This window comes from Cannabis sativa, chromosome 8 (genome assembly GCF_029168945.1).
Source record: "Cannabis sativa cultivar Pink pepper isolate KNU-18-1 chromosome 8, ASM2916894v1, whole genome shotgun sequence".
NCBI classification, from domain to species: domain Eukaryota; kingdom Viridiplantae; phylum Streptophyta; class Magnoliopsida; order Rosales; family Cannabaceae; genus Cannabis; species Cannabis sativa.
Genome location: NC_083608.1, coordinates 23,346,929 through 23,365,708, shown reverse-complemented (window position 1 = coordinate 23,365,708; position 18,780 = coordinate 23,346,929). Strand labels below are relative to the sequence as shown.

The following is an 18,780-nucleotide window of genomic DNA, read 5'->3' as shown; positions in this document are numbered from 1 at the left end:
TTTTGAGACGGTTTTATATGGATAAATCACACCAATTAAGTAGCCCAATGGTAATTAGATCACTTGATGTGGAAAAAGATTATTTTTGACCTAGAGAAGAACATGAAGAGCTCATTGGTCCAGAGGTATCATATCTTAGTACAATAGGAGCATTGATGTATCTTGCTAATTGTACAAGACCTGATATAGCTTTCTCTGCGAGGAATTGGAGAAGGTTTTCATTTCTTCCTTTCAATAGTTCCTTCTTGTCTCTAGTACTCAACTCTATCTATCGCGCCTTTCTTCAGCTTGTTCCTCTTCGTCTATTCGGGACGGGCAGGCAGCCCACATACATGAAGAGAAGAAGAGAGGGGGGTTCCTTCCCTCGAGAGTTGCGGGTCCTTGCCGCTGCATGAGTGGTAGCTCACGCTCAAAAATGAGGTCGCCTCATATTTTCCTTAACCTAATTAATCAGCCCCGGGGGAGAATGGTGATGGAATTTGTTAGCAAGATTTAGTTCTGCTCCAACATATAGATATTAGAAAGGGACTAAGCACATATTTTGCTATCTCTAGGGTACTATTGATAAAGGAATGTTCTATTCTAATAATTGTTGGTCACAACTTATTGGCTTCACAAATGCAGGCTATTTATCTGATCCACATAAAGCCAGATCTCAAACTGGCTATTTGTTCACTGGCGGTGACACTGATATATCCTTGCAGTCAACAAAGCAAACTCTAGTGGCTACTTCCTCAAATCATGTTAAGATACTTGCAATTCATGAGGCAAGTCGAGAATGTGTTTGATTAAGATCAATGACACAACATATTCGAGGAATATGTGGATTAACATTCAATAAAGAAGTACCAATAATTCTCTATGAAGATAATGTTGCTTGCATCGCTCAACTTAAAAGAGGGTACGTTAAAGGAGATAAAATGAAACACATTTCACCAAAATTCTTCTTTACACACAATCTTCAAGAGAATTGTGATATCGATGTTCAACAAATTCGATCAAATGATAATCTTCCAGACTTATTTACAAAGTCATTACTAACATCAACTTTTGAGAAGATGGTTCACAAGATTGGAATGCGACGATTAAAAGATCTTCATGAATGCCAAAATGAGGGAGAGTAATTTCATACTGCACTCTTTTTTCCTTGACCGAGTTTTCTCCTACTAGATTTTCTTTGCGAAATTTTTAATGAGACAGTTATTATGGACATTTAAAGGGACATGTTATAAATATTAATAAATATATGGATGTCCAAATATTTTATTTATTATCATTAATTGTAATCCATATTCTCTTTTTCTTAATTTCCTAATATTTGGCTCATATGTGTATAAATAGGAGATTACCATTAGAATAAAAATACTAAGAAAATTCTCATCTCTTCTCTATTTTCTTTCTTTAAATTATAATATTTTATAATAATTAATTTTTTTTTAGATATTTGTAGCAATTTTTAATAGTGCTCCAACATACAATTGCAAAACATCATACAAAAATTAATAATTTTATTAAAATACAACAATAATAATAACTTTACATTAATTTTATCATTATATTATTTGGTAAATCAATAAAAAAATGTAAAAGGGTTATATTTAATACTACAATTAAATACAATACGTTTATGGTGATTTGTATCATAAGAAATATTTATTGTGTGTTAATTACTAAGAGAGTCATATTTTAGTTTTACATTATTTATTTGCATGTTTATTGGAGCCGCGCTAAGAGTGATCTTGATATTAAACAATCTATATATATCTATATATATATATATAAAGGAAAAGTATGAAGCGATGACATGACGCTCTAAAATCTCTTCAAATACATCTATCTATTATGTCCTTAATTCTCTCATTTTTTTTTAATTTTTTATTCAAATTATAAATATTAATTCACTAATCTCCATAATTTTCTCTTTTATTTATTAATTTACTATTTTTTTAAATAAAAATCTTCATATATTTATTTATAAAAAATACATCTATACACATATGTATACACATGTATATATAAATAGCTAAAAAAATTAAATTACATAAATACATCATTAATATTACTATTATATAGAGGTATAATTTAATTTCATAAAATTATAAAAAATTATAAATATTCCTAATCCTAATAAAATCCTAAATTTAAATAAACAACACATGTATCATAACTTTCACTCTTAGCCGATTTTCACAACGCAACAAAAATTCATATAAAAATTATTTAAGTGGAAAAAATAGTTTCTTTATTGTTATAATTGGTATTTTCTCTAACCTTAGTTTTTTTTATTAATTTCATAAGGGAAATTTGAAATTGTATACTTAATAAATAATAAAATTGGACACCTAATACAATAGTAGACATAATTTGTAAAGTGGGATACATTTTACTAAAACCCAATTTTACCCCCCTCATTTGAAAAGTCACTCTCTCTCTCTTCGTCCCCTATTCTCTCAAACCCAATTCTTCATTTCGCCCAAACGCACAGAGGAGCAACCCGACCCCTCTCCACCTCGTACGACCGAAGCCCCAACCCCCTCTCCACCGCGCACGACCGAATCTCCAGCCCCCCTCCACCGCGTACGACCAAAACGGAAATGGCCAAGGTAAGTTCGACCGACCCCTTTTTTATTTTGTTATTGTTTTGAGTGATTATGACTTAGAGTATTGATTTTAGGGTTTGATTTGATCGGATTTGTTAGATTTAGGGGTTGATTTAGGCTAAGATCTTGGATTTGGGAAAATCGGTTTGGGAAGACAATGGTCCGATGGACCCCCGATGGGTCCGATGCTATGGCCCGATGTATGGATCTGAATTTGTTAAATAAAGGATCGGGTCCGATGGCCCGATGGGACCCCCGGTGGCCCGATGGGCCGATTTCATGCAGGCCTGATGGTCTGCTTTGAAGGGTCCGATAAGGGTATTTTTGTAGGTTAGGGGTCCGATGGGGCAGGTGTAGGCCCGATCGGCCAATTTCATGCAGGCCCGATGGTCTGCTTTGAAGGGTTCGATTAGGGTATTTTTGTAGGTTAGGGGTCCGATGGGGCAGGTGTAGGCCCGATGGGCCGATTGTATGTAGGCCCGATCGGGCCGATTGTATGTAGGCCCGATGGGGCCGATTGTAGGCCCGATGGGTATGCAAGTTGATTTTTTTTTTCGTTTTTTTAAATATTAGTAATTGTTTTATGTATTATTTTATTTGTATTGAATTATTAAGTATTGTTAAATTAATAATTGTTTTATTATTAATAATCAATTATTGTATTTTTTTATTATTAATTAATTATTGTATTAATTTTTTTTTGTTTTAATAATTATTGTTTTTTTATTAATTATTAATTATTGTTTTATTAATTATTGTATTTTTATTAATTATTAATTAATGTTTTATTATTAATTATTAATTATTGTATTAATTTGTATTGTTTTATTAATTATTATTTTTGTACTAATTATTAATTATTAATTATTAATTATTGTTTTATTATTAATTATTAATTTTTGTATTAATTGTTATTGTCTTATTAATTTTTTATTATTTATTGATTATTGTTTTATTATTAATGTTTAATTATTGTATTATTTTTTATTTTTTTTATTATTTATTAATTTTTTTACTAATTATTAGTTATTAATTATTAATTTTTGTTAATTATTAATTAATGTTTATTATTAATTATTAACTATTGTATTAATTTGTATTGTTTTATTAATTATTATTTTTTTACTAATTATTAATTGTATTATTTATTAATTATTGTTTTACTATTAGTTATTAATTTTTGTATTAATTTTTATTGTCTTATTAATTTTTTATTATTTATTTATTATTGTTTTATTATTAATAATTAATTATTGTATTATTTTTTATTGTTTTATTAATTATTAATTATTGTTTTTTTATTGTTTTATTAATTATTGTTTTTTTATTAATTATTGTTTTATTATTAATTATTGTATTATTTTTTTTATTGTTTTCATAATTTTTAATTATTGTTTTATTTTTTATTGTTTTATTAATAATTAATTATTGTTTTATTAATTATTAATTATTATTTTATCTTTTATTGTTTTATTACTTATGAATTATTGCTTTAGTATAAATTATTAATTATTATTTTTAATTTTTATTGTTTTATTGATTATTGTTTAATTATTAATTATTAATTATGAATTATTGTTTTATTTTTTATTGTTTTATTAATTATTGGTTATGGTTTTATTATTAATTATTTATCGTTGTTGGTTTTTTTTTTTTTCAGGGAACTGCACATCTTATAATTCCAGTGTCGGACCATTACACAGGTCGTGTCACATGGCGCGGGGGTGGTTACTACTACCCGAAGATTAAGGCTAAATTTGAAGAATTCAACCTATTGGACAGGGTGAGGGAATCCCCTTTCAAACAGTTTTTCGAGAGAGAGCCCATACAATTTTCAGGAACATTTTTTCATCAATTGATGCTTCATAAAATAAAATCTGAGAAGCCGGACGAGGTGCATTTCTATGTGGGAAGGAAGAGATGTAGATTTGGGAAGGTGGAGTTCGGCTTGGTCACCGGGTTAAACTTGTTGCCCGGCCCTACTGAGGAAGACATCAAACAAAATGGAAGCTCTGACCGGTTGATTATGGAATATTTCAATGGTAGTTCTTCAATCAGCTTCGGCCAACTGCGTAGAGTTTTTGAGAGCTGCACAGAAGCTGATGATGCCTACAAGTTGGGGATGGCCTTGTTTGTTATGGGCGTCCTCACTGGTAAAGAGGAGAAGACTGTTGTTCCTCCTTTTGTGATAAGAATGGTTGATAACCTTCCATTCTTCTACGAGTACCCCTGGGGAAAGATTTCTTACACCAAGCTGATGGAAACTTGTAACAAGGATTACTTGGATGTGAAGAATAAGATGTTGAAAAAGATTGAGAAGGGAGTCACTCAGAAGGAGGCAAAATACTCAGTCTACGGCTATACTGCAGCGTTGCAGTATTGGGCATACGAGGCCATATTACAGCTGGGCAACGAGTATGCAGTGAGGAGGTGACATCGCTTTCCGAGAATGGTCAACTGGGAGAGTAAGCCGAACACTACACTCGGGAAGGATGAAGTGACCAGATTATTTGCTAAAAATGTAAGTTTGTTACGCTTTATGTTGAATTCATGTTAATTTTCATATATTATATTAATATATTTGTTATATTTTTCAGTTGACAGTGTATTCCATGTTATGTCCTCGGCCGAACGAGATTGAGTTTGTGAGTTACATAACCGGGGGTCAGCCTCCGTTATTTGTTGACTTGGAGGAACTTGTGTTGGGTGAGGATGGGCAACCAACACAGGATGCTTTGCGAAGCCAGGCCGAAAAGCTTGCCTCCACATTGGAAGAACGAGCGGAGGCAGCCCGAATATTTAAAGACTCTACACCACCTCCACCGTCTCCTCCACGTGCACCGCCTGCAGTTCCAGATGGGTCTGGTGTTGACCCATCTCCAGCTTCAGTTCCTGATGGGTCTGGTGTTGACCCATCTGCAGCTTCAGTTCCAGATCAGTGTGGCGTTGACCCACTTGCAGCATCACAGGGTCCTCCTGTTCCCCCGTCAGCTTCTATTCCCAGCACCTCAAAGGCTCGCGATCCAGTATACCCTGCCATTTTGGCAAGGTTGGAGGCTGTGGAGAGGGGGCAGGCCGCTCTACTAAGAGGACAAACAGCGATTATGGATCAGTTGAAGACCATAATGACGCTCCTGTAAGATCCTTGAAGGTCGGCAGCAAATTCACAACCACAGCCATAGCCACAGCCACACCCACAACCGAAACAGGAGGCTCGGACACCAGAAGATGACTTCATTCTCCCAAATGATTACCAACCGGATGATGATGACATGTTCTGTACACCTGAGAAGACGAATATCACCAGCATCGGGGATACTGAGGATTCTGAGGTGCAGGTGTTAGAGACAGCTCTAGAAGTCATGGAGAACCGGAGGAAGAGAAGGCGGCCTAGGTGGTTTGCAGAGTACACTGAAATGAAGAAGAAGGCTAGGGCTACTTCGACACTCGTGAATGCGGACCCACTTAGAGTGGTTGATCGGAAGCTGCTCAAGACTTTTCACAATTGGGTACTCGGCCAGATTTGGAACAATTACCCGAGAGAGTGCTTCACCGGTCGATACCAGTCGTCTTGGTTCCTCGTACTACATACTCCGAAGTTTTGGCTTGGGAACGATGTAAGTTTTTAAGACTTTTTTACTGTTTTTGCTTTTAAAGACTTTATCTAACTCTTTTTTATTTAATCTCTGACATATTTAATTTTCATGTTTTAGCATTTGGATGCGGCATTCCATTTGATGAGGAGGCGGCAACACTTTTATCCTGAGGCCTACCCAAATAGATGTGTCATCATGCCGTGTATTTTCCCAGCAGGAGTTATTGCTCGGTGGGAAGTTGCGGGTGATGAGCAGGCTAACTATCAGTAGGACGAGAGCATATTAGATTTGATTCGAGGGGATGAAAGTCAATTCTTGGCCAGTTGGAAGAACAAGGAGAGAATATATATGACCCTCTAATTCGATGGAGCAAAGCATTGGGTGGCACTAGAGGTGGCTCTCGATCATTGGTTGTTGAACATATTTGACTCGAGCCTCGGATCGATTTCCCTGAACGAATTGAAGCGTCACCTGGCAATGTGGAAAAAATTACTACCAAATTTGCTGCTGAAGGCTGGCCTATTCGAGACTCATGACATGATCCTCGTGCCTCAACTTACCGCCTCAGAGAGCCAGGTCAGAAATTTCACTTCAAAAGTCATGGATCGGGTCGTTGTTCCACAGACAAGGACAAGGTAACTTAATTACAATTGATTTTTTTTGTTATTTAACTTGAATTTAATTTGCATACTTTTATTTATTTACTTTTTATTGTCTCATACAGCGGTAACTGCGGGATGTATGTGATAGAGCACATCGAGCATAGTATGCTGGAGACTACGTTTGATAATGTGCACGATGAGAACATGAAGAAATTTAGAGAGCGGTGGTGTGTAGATTTGTTTTACCAGAATTTAGCATGAACAAATGTGTTTTTTATTTGGTATTTATTAAGATAACAATGTAACTGGTTTTTTTTATTGGTATGTTTATGTTTTTTTTAAGAGTTCATACAAATTTTACGCCTTTCTTTCATGCAACAAATTATAATAATTATGTAAACATAAAATATCACAAATTCGAATATTTAAAATAGTCCAACATTAATTCAATAACAATACATAATAGTCCAACACATCACGATACAAATAAACTAAAATAATATTTTTAACCTCCGTAGTTGCCAGTGCTTCTGTTGTGCCCCTTGGCACCGCACTTGCTACAATTTCGTGATTTGATAATCCTTTCACCGTTACAAGCAGTTCGGTTGTTCTTAATTCTTCCAACCTTTTGCTTCTTGGGTCGCCCTACTGGTTGCTTCTCAACAGGCACTCCAACTGTCATGTTCTTGATGTCATCAGGCAATTCCCAATCATCCTCGTCACCAACTGGCATAATTGTTCCTTCATATGTCCTCCTCTAATATTCAGTCGTGTAATATGGCGAGCATAGTGTGTACGCGCTAATACTTCACTCCTAAGATGCAGCACATGCATGAGGACAAGAAAACTTCATGCACTGGAACAAGCCGCAAGTGCAAGTATGTTCCTGCAAGTCCACTACGCCACCGGTCATAACTGTTCCTCCAGGGTGAACCTGCAACGTGTAAGGCCCGCATGAGTCAACGTTCAAATACCGACCTTTTTCAAAATGCAATGTCAAGTCCTCCTCCATTTCTGGTGCTAGGGGTTTCGTCCACTTGTCAGCTTTTTCTTTTCGTGAAGCAAACCACGTCTGGACTTTAGACCTCAGGAATGCTACAACAGCAGTGATTGGGAAGCCTCTTGCATCCTTAGTTGTGTTGTTGAAGCTCTCAGCCCAGTTGCTCGTCATTACATTGTAACGTACCCCTGGAAAGTACGACCAGACCCATTTTTCAAATCCAATTTCCTCAAGATATTGTGCAACCGCTGGATTCATGGCCCGAATGTTCTCGAATTCTCTGTGAAACTCTGATCTTGAATACGTGTAGGCACACGTGTAAATGTGATTCGTGAAGACGTCAGTCTTGAACTTGTGGTTGACATTCATAATAATGTGGTGGTAGCATGCACCGTGGTGTGCATCAGGGAACACGATATCCAAAGCACGAACAATGCTTTGATGCCTATCCGAAACAAAAGCTAAGTTCTCAACATCACCGATCGTTTCTTTCAATTTTCTCATAAAATAGGTCCAGGAATTGTGGTTTTCACTGTCAACTATAACAAAAGCTATCGGAAAGATATGACTCCCTGCATCCAAAGCCATTGCACACAACATTTTCCCACCATACCTAGTCTTCAAGAAAGACCCATCAACGCATACAACAGGTCGACAAAACCTAAACCCCCGAATAGAAGGACCTAGAGAGAAGAAACAATACTTGAAGCGACCATCTTCTACCACAAAATCTGTGATGGTACCTGGATTCCGCAACTGTAGCATCTGCAAGTAACTAGGTAATTTCGAGTACGAATCTTCAGGTGTACCCCGAGCTAGGTGTAGTGCCTTCTCTCTGCACCTCCATGCCTTTTCGTAACTCATTTGGATCCCGTAATCCTTGTGCATACTTTTTCTTATATAAGAGGGCAACTGATCCGAGCTGTTAGTTGCGAACTTATCCTTAATTAGATGGGCAACTATTACAAGTGATGCTTGACGGTTATCTTTTCCTCGAAGATCAAGGGAACATGTATGTACATTATGAAATGTACTCACCTCAAACATGTTAGAAAGTACGTTCTTCTTCGCTCTTAATCTCCACCCACAATCTGTATCCTTACATGTGACGTACCAAATATCGCATGGACTTCCTAACGTAGTAGTCAAACCCTTTCTTCATTGCATACAGGCCAACAACCATCTTTAAATGCTCTTTGTCTCTAAAAAACTTTCCCACATGTAACTCCCCGCCTGGTGTGCCACCCGTAGATATATAATGACTATGATCCTCGATGTCTTCTCTTGTATACATTTTTTTGAATTTACCGTAACTTGTCGAAGAAGAAAATGGATCGCTCCATCCAGTCACATTAGTACCTCGAGCATCAGTAGGACCACTAATATCATTGGTCTCTCTACCATTATTAGGACCTGTACTGTCTGTAGTTCCTCTAGCATGACTGGTTTCGCCTGGACGACTACTACTAGTACCAGGTGTTTGGCAATTTTCTCTACGGGGCATTCTTTTCCGTGTCGGTGGCCTCGGTGGTATTTGGTAGGATAGTGGAGTCAAGTTCAAAGGTACAGCAGCAGGGGCCTCTGTACCTTGGTCGTCTCTTACGCCATCATTGCCCTCAACATAACATTCAGGGTCTGGACCATTAAAAAAACCATCGATGAACGACATTTGTGCTACAATATCAGCACTCGACATCATATTGTTTAATTCAGGTAATACATCCGCCACCAACACCTCTGGATTTGTTTCTGGAACAAAACTCCCAACCTCGCTACGATTATCCTTAATAGAACTTGGTGTAGGACTAGGATCGACGCAAACATTCTTCTTTAACAAAGTCACAAATAAAGGAGTAAATTCATCTGGCTTCTTCGCAAGTGTAGATAAAAAGTACCTTGCACGCTTATCATTTCCAATAACTTCAGGGCGATACTCAAAGCCTTTCTTGTACTTGTAATGTACTTCCAATTTCAAGTCATACTCCACTTTGTCGACATCCAGTTCTTCGTACAAAACATCAACCAAACCTGAGTAGCTTAGGTTCGAATCAATGTCAAATGTCAAATTGTCGCCCCGTTTATAAACCCAATATCTACCATCAAACTCCCAAACACCATTATACATAACACACGCATTTACAGTTGAACCTGTCACATACATTTAAAAAAATACAATTATACTTTACAACAAAAATCTCACCGGAAAAAATCTTAATTAATCATTATTACTAAAACCATAAAAAATAAAACAAAAATTATTAATATTAATTAATAATGATTAATAATTAATAATAATATTTCATAATTAATAATAATAATTCATAATTAATAATTAATCATAAAACACTTATTAATAAAAAATTAATTAAACAAAAATTAATAAAACATTTGTTGATAAAACAAATAAAAAATTAACAATTAATAAAACAATAATTTATTAAATTCATAACTCAATAATAAATAAAATAACTCTTAAAATATTAACTAAAATAAACATTAATTAGTCACACAAATATTAATAATTCAATATAAAATAAATTAATCATAAAATAATAAATAATAAATAATAATAAACAAAAAATAAAAAAAACTTGTCGGGTCCGATTGGTCCGACCATCGGCCCACATGGTGGACCGTCGGACCCATGTTCAAAAAAATTAAAAAATTAAAAATAGACATAAGGCCCGATGGGGGGTCCGACCATCAGACCCACTTGGGTACCATCGGGCCAGGATCACAAAATTAAAAAAAAAAAGGAAAAATAGCCTCGGGTCCGATGGGGTCCGACCATCGGACCATCTTGATGGACCATTGGACCCATCGGGCCATTACCCCTTCCAACCATATTTTTTCACACATCGGGCCCCCATCGGTCCAACATCGGACCCCATCGGGCCTGACGGCAAAAAATGCAGAAAACCAACAAAATTCCAGTTTTCACATGCAGCAAACATTTTAACAGAAAAAATAGCAAAATAACAGCAACAATAGGCAGATCAAGCAACAAAAACAACATTCTTAATTAAATATAACAACAACAAACAATATTTTAAAAAAAAATTAATTACTTACCCATTAATGGAGCTTGTAGTGTTCTAGGTTCTAACGTGGTGGATTAGTGTGGGGGTTCTCTAGTGTGGTGCCTTGTAGTGTGGAAGGTTGTAGGTTCTAGTGTATTAATGAGTGAAGAGAAGAAAAAAAAAAATTGGTGGTGGTGAAGATAGGAGTTCGGGTGGGGAAGGGATTGATGAGAAGAGAGGGTTGGGGTGGGTACATCTAATTAGGGGTATTATAGGGAAAACAAAAATTATGTCATATATAACAAATTATGTTAAGTATAAATTTAGGGGAAAAATTATAAGGTAATGTAAGCATATTAATTCAAATTTCCCTTTCATAATTTGATAATTAATTTTCTCTACTATTTTAATTCTTTTCTCATAGAGGTTGAGGTGGCAAAACAGGATTTCAACACGGCCACATGAACACAAACACCACAACTTACAAGTTATGGTTAGAAAAATTAGGCGCGAGTCAAAAAAAATAAGTTGACACGACCTATTTTAATACGAACTTGACATGTTTGACACATTTTTTTAAATAAAAAAGATTAATAATATAAGTGTAAAATTATATATTTATGTATCATTTGGTAACACTTTTTTAATCATTTTTTTGTTTTTAAAATTGGAAAAGTGAAAATATTTTTTAAAAACATGTTCTATAAAACTGTTTTCACTTTTTAATTTTTTAATTGAAAATTAAAATTTTGAAAAAAAAAAAATCACTTTTATTATTTTTTTAAACAGTTTTTTTAATCTATGTTTTGGACTCTGACCAGACTTTGACCAAACTCAAACCTGGCCCTAGCCTTGGTGCCGAACCTAGCACCCTACCCGGACCCAGACCCGACTTAAACAAAATAAAAAAAAATAAAAATAAAAATAAACTTTACAGAATACAATTTTATTTTCTGTTTTTAAAATTGAAAAATAAAAGTGGTTATAGAACGCATTTTTATTTTTAATAACAAAATTTTTAAAAACAAAAATTCTAGTTTTATTTTTGTGATTAAAAAATTAGAAAACAAAAGTGTATAGCACCTTAATAATGCAATATTAAGTTAAAAAAAATAATTTAATTAATTTTTTATAAAAGAAATCGAAAATATTTTAAAATTTTTAATTTTGTATGATATCTATTCTATATAAAGTGTGCCTATATAACTGAATTCTTGGTTTATGAGAAATTCATGGGTAATTTTTTATTTTTATTTAATAAAATAATAAAATATTATTTATATATAATAAAATAATAAAATAAAAATAAAACAACCTCCTTTTAACTTTCAAATTCCTAATTTATCTTCATCTATAATTTTCTTTTTTTAAAATCTCAAACCGTATATCTCTCGTAGCAAATAATTGAGAGGTTATGGAGACGGCCGCGTGAAATAATAATGGGAGAAGAAGTAAAGCTTCTGGGATTTTGGACAAGCCCATATAGTCAAAGAGTGATATGGGCACTGAACCTGAAGGGAGTTGAGTATGAATACATAGAAGAAGATATTTCAAACAAGAGTGAATTGCTTCTTCAATACAATCCAGTTCACAAGAAGATCCCTGTGCTTGTTCATGGTGGCAAACCCATTTGTGAGTCTCTGGTTATTCTTGAGTACATCGAAGAAACTTGGCCTCAAACTCCTCTCTTGCCTAAAGACCCTTATGAAAGAGCTTTGGCACGATTTTGCATGCAATTTGCTGTTGAAAAGGTAATTATTATTATTATTATTTTAACAAACAAAATACAAAAAAATTCTTTTATTTTCAAGAGTAAAAGGATCAGTCCTCATTGACCAGTTTTAGAGAAATTTCTGATGAATTCATGTCCAGTGGTAATATAACAAAATATTTAAGAAAATCAATTAGGGTTTCATTTCATTTATAAAAATCCATATCAAAAGCACAACTCTTATAAGTCGAAGAGACATGTGTCTAACATGAGGTCTCATATCATATTAGTAAAACTAAATTTAAAAAGTATTATTGGAAAGTGCTAATCACTAATTAGGTGTCACCTTAATAGGAAAAGAGAATCCAAACTCCTGAGGCCATCGTATGGTTTCATTTATTATTCATTTGATTTCAATAGCTAATGGCATTGGCAGGCTCCAGCTTTTGGTTCATTCTTTACAAGCACCGCTGGTGGAGAGAAGGGAGAAAAGGCAGCAAAAGAAGTAGTAGAAGTGTTTAAAATCTTGGAAGAACAATTAAGCCTTGGAAATAACAAGTTCTTGGGGGAAAGACTATAAACATGGTGGACATATCACATGGATGATTACCTCATTGGTTTGAATGTATAGAACAACTTGTAGGACTCAAACTCTTAGACCCCAAAACATTGCCTCGGCTCTATACTTGGGCTCAAGATTTCAAGCAACTTCCCATCATCAAGGAGAGCCTTCCTGATTACGAGAGACTCTTAATCCATATGAAATAAAAAACACTTAGCATAAAACTAAGTATACGTGCCTCGCACGTAATTTTCTTCTAGTATAAAAACTATATATACATAGTATATATATAAGTTTTTTAATGGATAAATCTACATTTTTCTTAACTCCAGTAATAGAAAAATAGGTCAAAGTAGGTTAACACGAATATAATACGATTTTTTATGCTTCAGGTTAGGATTGAGAAAATTAGACGCAGTTTAAAAACGAATTGACACATCTGACACGAAATATAAAAGCATATTAACTAATATATAACACGAATACGATGATAGTTTTGTCACTCTTACATAGAGTTAAATCCAACATTCTTATACCGCACGCGAAGCGCGGGCCGTTTCCTAGTTAGAAGTATAAATGCAATTTACTATTAGTGTAGCATTGGTTGAAACCAAAAAAAAAAAAAAACGGAGCAAATTCATAGCAAGAGTTGTGACATATTTTATAATTGTGTCACAACAAAGAAGTAGAAGAAAGAAAGAAAAGAACAACCATAACATTTATCAAATGAGTTCAAGTACTTTAAGAGACTAAACTTGTGAATGATGAGGGAAAAAAACCTTCACCAAATGACTTCTAAGTAATAAAAATCTAAACTTCCCTTTGAGTAACACTAAATAATAAAAATCTAAACTTTCCTTTGAGTAACACTAGTTGATCCCCTACTGCAAGTTATAAATGCCAATAAATGGCACAAGGACTGACCCAATCCATAGCTTTCCATTATTTTCCTCCACTTCACTAATGAACTTCAGACTCTTTCCTTCACAATCTTCCAAAACATCCAACACTTTCCCATCTTCACCCAACTTGATAGCAGTGGCATGAGCCTTTCCTCCTATCAAAATATAATGCAACTGCTTAAAGCTTAAAGGAAGCTTTAGCAAAGTAGTTCCAGCCCAAGGTTTAGAAACAATCAAGTTTGATACAACTCCCATTTTGGAATGCAAGGCAACCCAAAACTCTCCTTTATGGTTCATTCTTATATTGTCTGGACACCCTGGAAGCTCGGCAAAAACATCAACATTGCCAGCATTTGGGCCATTGAGCCACAGCCTGAGGACTCTGGTCCTTGTTGTTTCCGCGACTAGAAGGAAAGACCGGTCTTTGCTCAAAGCCACGCCATTCGCGAAAGCAAGGTCTTTTAGTAAGACTGTTACCTCTTTGTTTAGAATGTTGTATTTTAGTAATCTTCCTGTCCTGTCTCCACTCAGAGCAGCTGTCATGAAGTGCCTGCAAAATATATAAACATATATAAAAGCTAACAAAGAAATGAACAAAAGTAAATGTTAATAAGAACAATGAGATGAGGCCATCACTACACTCAAGAATCTATCTAAATAAAGGAAATCAATTTGGACTTTCTGTAGAAGAGTATTAAGTCAACTCAGTTACCTTCTGTGGTAGGTTGTACTTGAATCGGTGAAGTAAATTATATCCTTATCCTCATCAATGTCCAAATCATTGGTGAAAAGAAGAGGGTGACCTTCAACATGAGTAACCAAAGGAGCAGCCAAACCACCATTTGGGCCGACCACTCGAAGCCCAAAATAAGCATCTGCAATATATAGATCTCCTGTCTTCTTGTGGAACCTTAGTCCTAAAGGCCTCCCACATATGTGTTCCATTTCTGGTGCAAATGGCCGTACACACTTCTCCCTTCATCATCATTTTCACAAAATATTGTTCACTTATTCCATCATATAAGTAAAAATTCAACACAAAAAAAAAAAAAAATACTAAAAATATAATTAATATATTTTTTTTACTTTTCTAATATTTATAATTATATAAATAATTTTTAATATATGTAAATATAATTATATTTGATCATTTTTTTTTAATAAATTTTGATATTGACATCTGAGATCTAGTTCAATTAGAATTCAATTTTTAACATTTAATCCAATCCAATTATAATATATGATTGGATCGGTTGAATTAGTTTGGATGTTGTATTGATATAGAAAAACTTATACACATAATAATAAGAAAGACAAACAAAAGTTAAATGAAACAAAATAAAAATTATAACAAAATATGTTGTTTAATTAATTATTAAATAAGAAAAAAACTTAAAGATAGTTAAATTTCTCCAATGCTAGCACCATGCTTAGGGACCTCAAGCTCACAATTTTAGACTTGAAAAATTAGTGAGGAAGTTTGAATAAGAGAGAAAGAAAATAGCCTTTCCTATTTATTTTTGTTAGGATTAACCCCTCCCCCTCCTAGAATCATTTCAGGCTCCATTTATTTATTTTTTCGTTGATCACCATTTAAATAATAATAATAATAATAATAATAATAATAATAATAAGCTCTCATATTTTTTTAAAACACCTTTTAAATTTTATATTTTACAAAATTAATCATCTACTCAAATAATGAGAAAACATATATATAAAAAAAATATTTTTCTCACCTAGAGACTTTTTGTTACAAGAATTACAAAGAAAAAATAATCGCATATAGAAAAATACTAAGGAAGTGACAAGCACCACAAAAAATAACATATACATTATACACCGATATATTAGACTTGTTAAAGAGATGTATGATAAGATCATATAATTTACAAAAAGATACATTTATAATTAATAATTCGCCAACAATAATAATTAATTATTAATAAGCCGTAAAAGGGTAAAAATTAAAATAAAATCGTATAAACTATCAAGCCTTGGTAATTGGATAAATAATGTTTAGTGTGATTTAAAAAATACATATTTAAATAAGAGATTAAAGATTTTTTTTTTGCTGGAATTCTGAAGAGATTATAGAATAAAACGAATAAAAAACTGACACAATTATATTTTATAAATCATAATAATAATATAATTTCTCTTTAACGGATTTTTTTAGTAGTTCTTCAATATGTTCATTATCTTCAATGAAATCAAACAAAAATTAATATTTATATAAGATCAAAAACAGAGGAAGCTGAAGAAACATAATAAATTCAGTATATTATAATTATAATTATTATTATCAGATAATTTTTACACAAAAGCAAGCTCCTGCTATGGTAAGCTCATCAACAATCAGTGTGAGTCAATTAAGAAATATATCTGATCACATAAATTCGTGAAAATTTTAAAACTTTTCTGTTTCTGAAAAACAATTATACAAATATCGAAATCAATAAAAGAACACCAAAATTAAGTATATACAATGATCTTACCTGTTCTCAGAGGTGAAAGCAAATTCAGACCAACCAAGGCCGTCTCCTTCCCACCTGAGGATTCGGCCATCGCCGACACCAACGTACGGACCCCGACCACTGGGGTCGAAAGCGATGCTCTCGGGGCCCACCGCTCCGGTGACATTGACAATCTGAGCCGCGTGGAGGACATCGCGTGAGCCAGGTATGGGCGGAGGCGCGTGGATGTTGATGAGAGAAGGATCTTGATTGACGGCCAAGATGGCTGCCAGGACAGCTAGAGTAGCCGCAGTGATTAGGAGCCTGGAATTCATGGTGAGAATTATTGAATAAAATATGAAAAGCCAAACAATATCTACAAAAGTCTGAATGTGGCTTTTGACCTTTTTATTGAGCACGTGGTGGTGCTAAGCTAAGCTCTATATATTTACTTTGTACTGCTAATAAGTGACTACCTACCACGGCACTAATAGTCAGTTTCAATTGGGTTTTGGGCTTAGGCCTTGTTCAAAAAGGTTTCCCTTTTAAATTCTAAAGATATTTCTTTTTTAAAAGAGTAACTAACTTCTGTGTTTTTTTTCACAATGAAAATATCACGATTCAAAACTATAATTTTTTATTTTTTTGAGATAATTTTAAACAAGTGGTTTTTTTAATAAAAAATATATGTACATATTTATATCAGGATTCAAAGTTAAACAAAAAAAATAGAAATCTAGAATTTTAAAATATAAGTCTCAATTCGATATTTAATAAATTTTATATAGCTAATTGCGAATGCATAGCAAAGAAATATGGATTTAGAGGAGAGAATTCTAATTGCTAGGTTGAAATATTGAATTTAATAAGTGTAGCGTTTTGAGTCTGAATATAAATTTAATTATTTTGGTTGGATAGGTATTGTCAAATTTAGAGTGATATCACATTCTATGTGAAATGTTAAAAGATTTATGTGGTGTTAAAAATTGTGTTGAATTTAACATAGAACATTGTTGTTGTTTTTTTTTTTTAATAATGATTAATCTTTATTAACTCAAATCATCCACAATCAAGGATGTAATTACACTAGATAAAGAATCCCTACTAAAATGGCAGTCAGCCTCAAAAAGAGAAGTTTGCGCTAAAGCATGCGCAACTTTATTAGCAGACCGCTTAACAAACTTAAAAGAAATATTATCAAAATCAGAAATCAAAGTCCTACAATCATAAAGAATATGGCCATAAGGAGAGGCCGTATATTTTGGCTTTTGTAAATCACTAATGACTTTTAAACAATCAGACTCAACTATAACACTTGTCCACCCATTCGCCTTACTCCAGGACAAAGCCTCTTTGATACCAATGGCTTCGACTATATGAGGTTGCAAATCGCCCCCTTTGCACAAAGTTCTTGCCGCCATCACTATACCAACAACAGTTCTAGCAACCAATCCCACTCTATACCTCCCATGACTAGAGAACAACGCCCCATCCACGTTGACTTTAACGAATGGAAAGTCGGGTGCCGTCCATTTATCAACACCACCCACAACACAGCTTTCAGTAGCCACAACAAACTTGTTCCTAGCATCAATCCAGTCCACATAGTTCAGTTTGGCCACACTCAAAACCTCGTTGGAATCTTGCTGTTTGGAGTTCCACACTAACTCATTGCGATGCTTCCAAATTGACCACAATATCATTGCCGCTTCAAGACTTTCTGCTACATTCCATGCCTTTAAACCACCCTCAAACCAGCTAGTAAACACCATCGCTCCAGGTGCAACAGAAGGTACATGACTTCGGCTCGAACAGCTTTGAGCAAAACTACACCGAATAAGAACATGCAAAGCTGTTTCTAGTGCCGCCAAACAGAAGGGGCAACGAGGATCAATTGGGATATTTTTTGTTGAAATTTGGAACCTTGTTGGTAGAATATTTGTAGAGACCCTCCATAAGAAATTTACCACCTTGGGGGGAAGTTTCAACTGCCACAACTGGCGCCAAAACCCTGAATTATTCGGTACATTACTGCTTGTTTTAGCGGCCTGTAGCAAAGAATACGCACTCTTAACTGTAAAGAGCCCAGAGTCATCTTGCATCCAATACCAGGAATTCCTTCTTGAATGATTACTTAACGGCACTTTCCAGACCAACTTTTGATCCCTGTCACTCAAAAAATCTTTGATAACTTCTTCATCCCACTCAACCATGCCATCCTTCATCAATGCATTCACAGTATTCCCTAATAAAGCTGGGTGGCTTGATTCAATGTACGGATGTAACTCATTAGGTAGCCAGGGTTCCGACAAAATATCAATGTTAGATCCA

At 34.2% G+C, this 18,780-nt stretch overlaps 3 protein-coding genes and 1 pseudogene across 3 annotated transcripts; 2 read left to right on the top strand and 2 right to left on the bottom strand.

Annotated features, from left to right (window-relative positions):
- Positions 1–4,772: 4,772 nt before the first annotated feature.
- On the top strand, positions 4,773–7,134 carry LOC133030206 (actin-binding protein wsp1-like). The gene is made up of 2 exons (XM_061102610.1): positions 4,773–5,121; positions 5,198–7,134. The coding sequence occupies exons 1-2, from the start codon at positions 5,050–5,052 to the stop codon at positions 5,738–5,740; spliced, it is 615 nt and encodes a 204-aa protein (XP_060958593.1). The 5' UTR covers positions 4,773–5,049; the 3' UTR covers positions 5,741–7,134.
- A 478-nt stretch (positions 7,135–7,612) lies between these two features.
- LOC133030489 (uncharacterized) lies at positions 7,613–7,969 on the bottom strand. The gene has a single exon (XM_061103245.1). The coding sequence runs from the start codon at positions 7,967–7,969 to the stop codon at positions 7,613–7,615; it is 357 nt and encodes a 118-aa protein (XP_060959228.1).
- Positions 7,970–12,180: 4,211 nt separating this feature from the next.
- LOC115700635 (probable glutathione S-transferase) lies at positions 12,181–13,443 on the top strand (annotated as a pseudogene).
- A 343-nt stretch (positions 13,444–13,786) lies between these two features.
- LOC115699357 (protein STRICTOSIDINE SYNTHASE-LIKE 10) lies at positions 13,787–16,974 on the bottom strand. The gene is made up of 3 exons (XM_030626714.2): positions 16,492–16,974; positions 14,706–14,969; positions 13,787–14,543 (listed from the first exon to the last, which is right to left on the bottom strand). Exons 1-3 carry the CDS (start codon positions 16,782–16,784, stop codon positions 13,973–13,975), a joined length of 1,128 nt encoding a protein of 375 aa, XP_030482574.1. The 5' UTR covers positions 16,785–16,974; the 3' UTR covers positions 13,787–13,972.
- Between the last annotated feature and the right edge of the window lie 1,806 nt (positions 16,975–18,780).

Coding starts and splice junctions, on each gene's coding strand:
- LOC115699357 (XM_030626714.2), bottom strand. CDS start 16,784: ATGAATTCCAGGCTCCTAATCACTGCGGCTACTCTAGCTGTCCTGGCA. Junction 14,970..16,491: donor GCTTTCACCTCTGAGAACAG/GTAAGATCATTG, acceptor ATGATGATGAAG/GGAGAAGTGTGTACGGCCAT. Junction 14,544..14,705: donor AGTACAACCTACCACAGAAG/GTAACTGAGTTG, acceptor TATATTTTGCAG/GCACTTCATGACAGCTGCTC.
- LOC133030489 (XM_061103245.1), bottom strand. CDS start 7,969: ATGACGAGCAACTGGGCTGAGAGCTTCAACAACACAACTAAGGATGCA.
- LOC133030206 (XM_061102610.1), top strand. CDS start 5,050: ATGGTCAACTGGGAGAGTAAGCCGAACACTACACTCGGGAAGGATGAA. Junction 5,122..5,197: donor CCAGATTATTTGCTAAAAAT/GTAAGTTTGTTA, acceptor TATATTTTTCAG/TTGACAGTGTATTCCATGTT.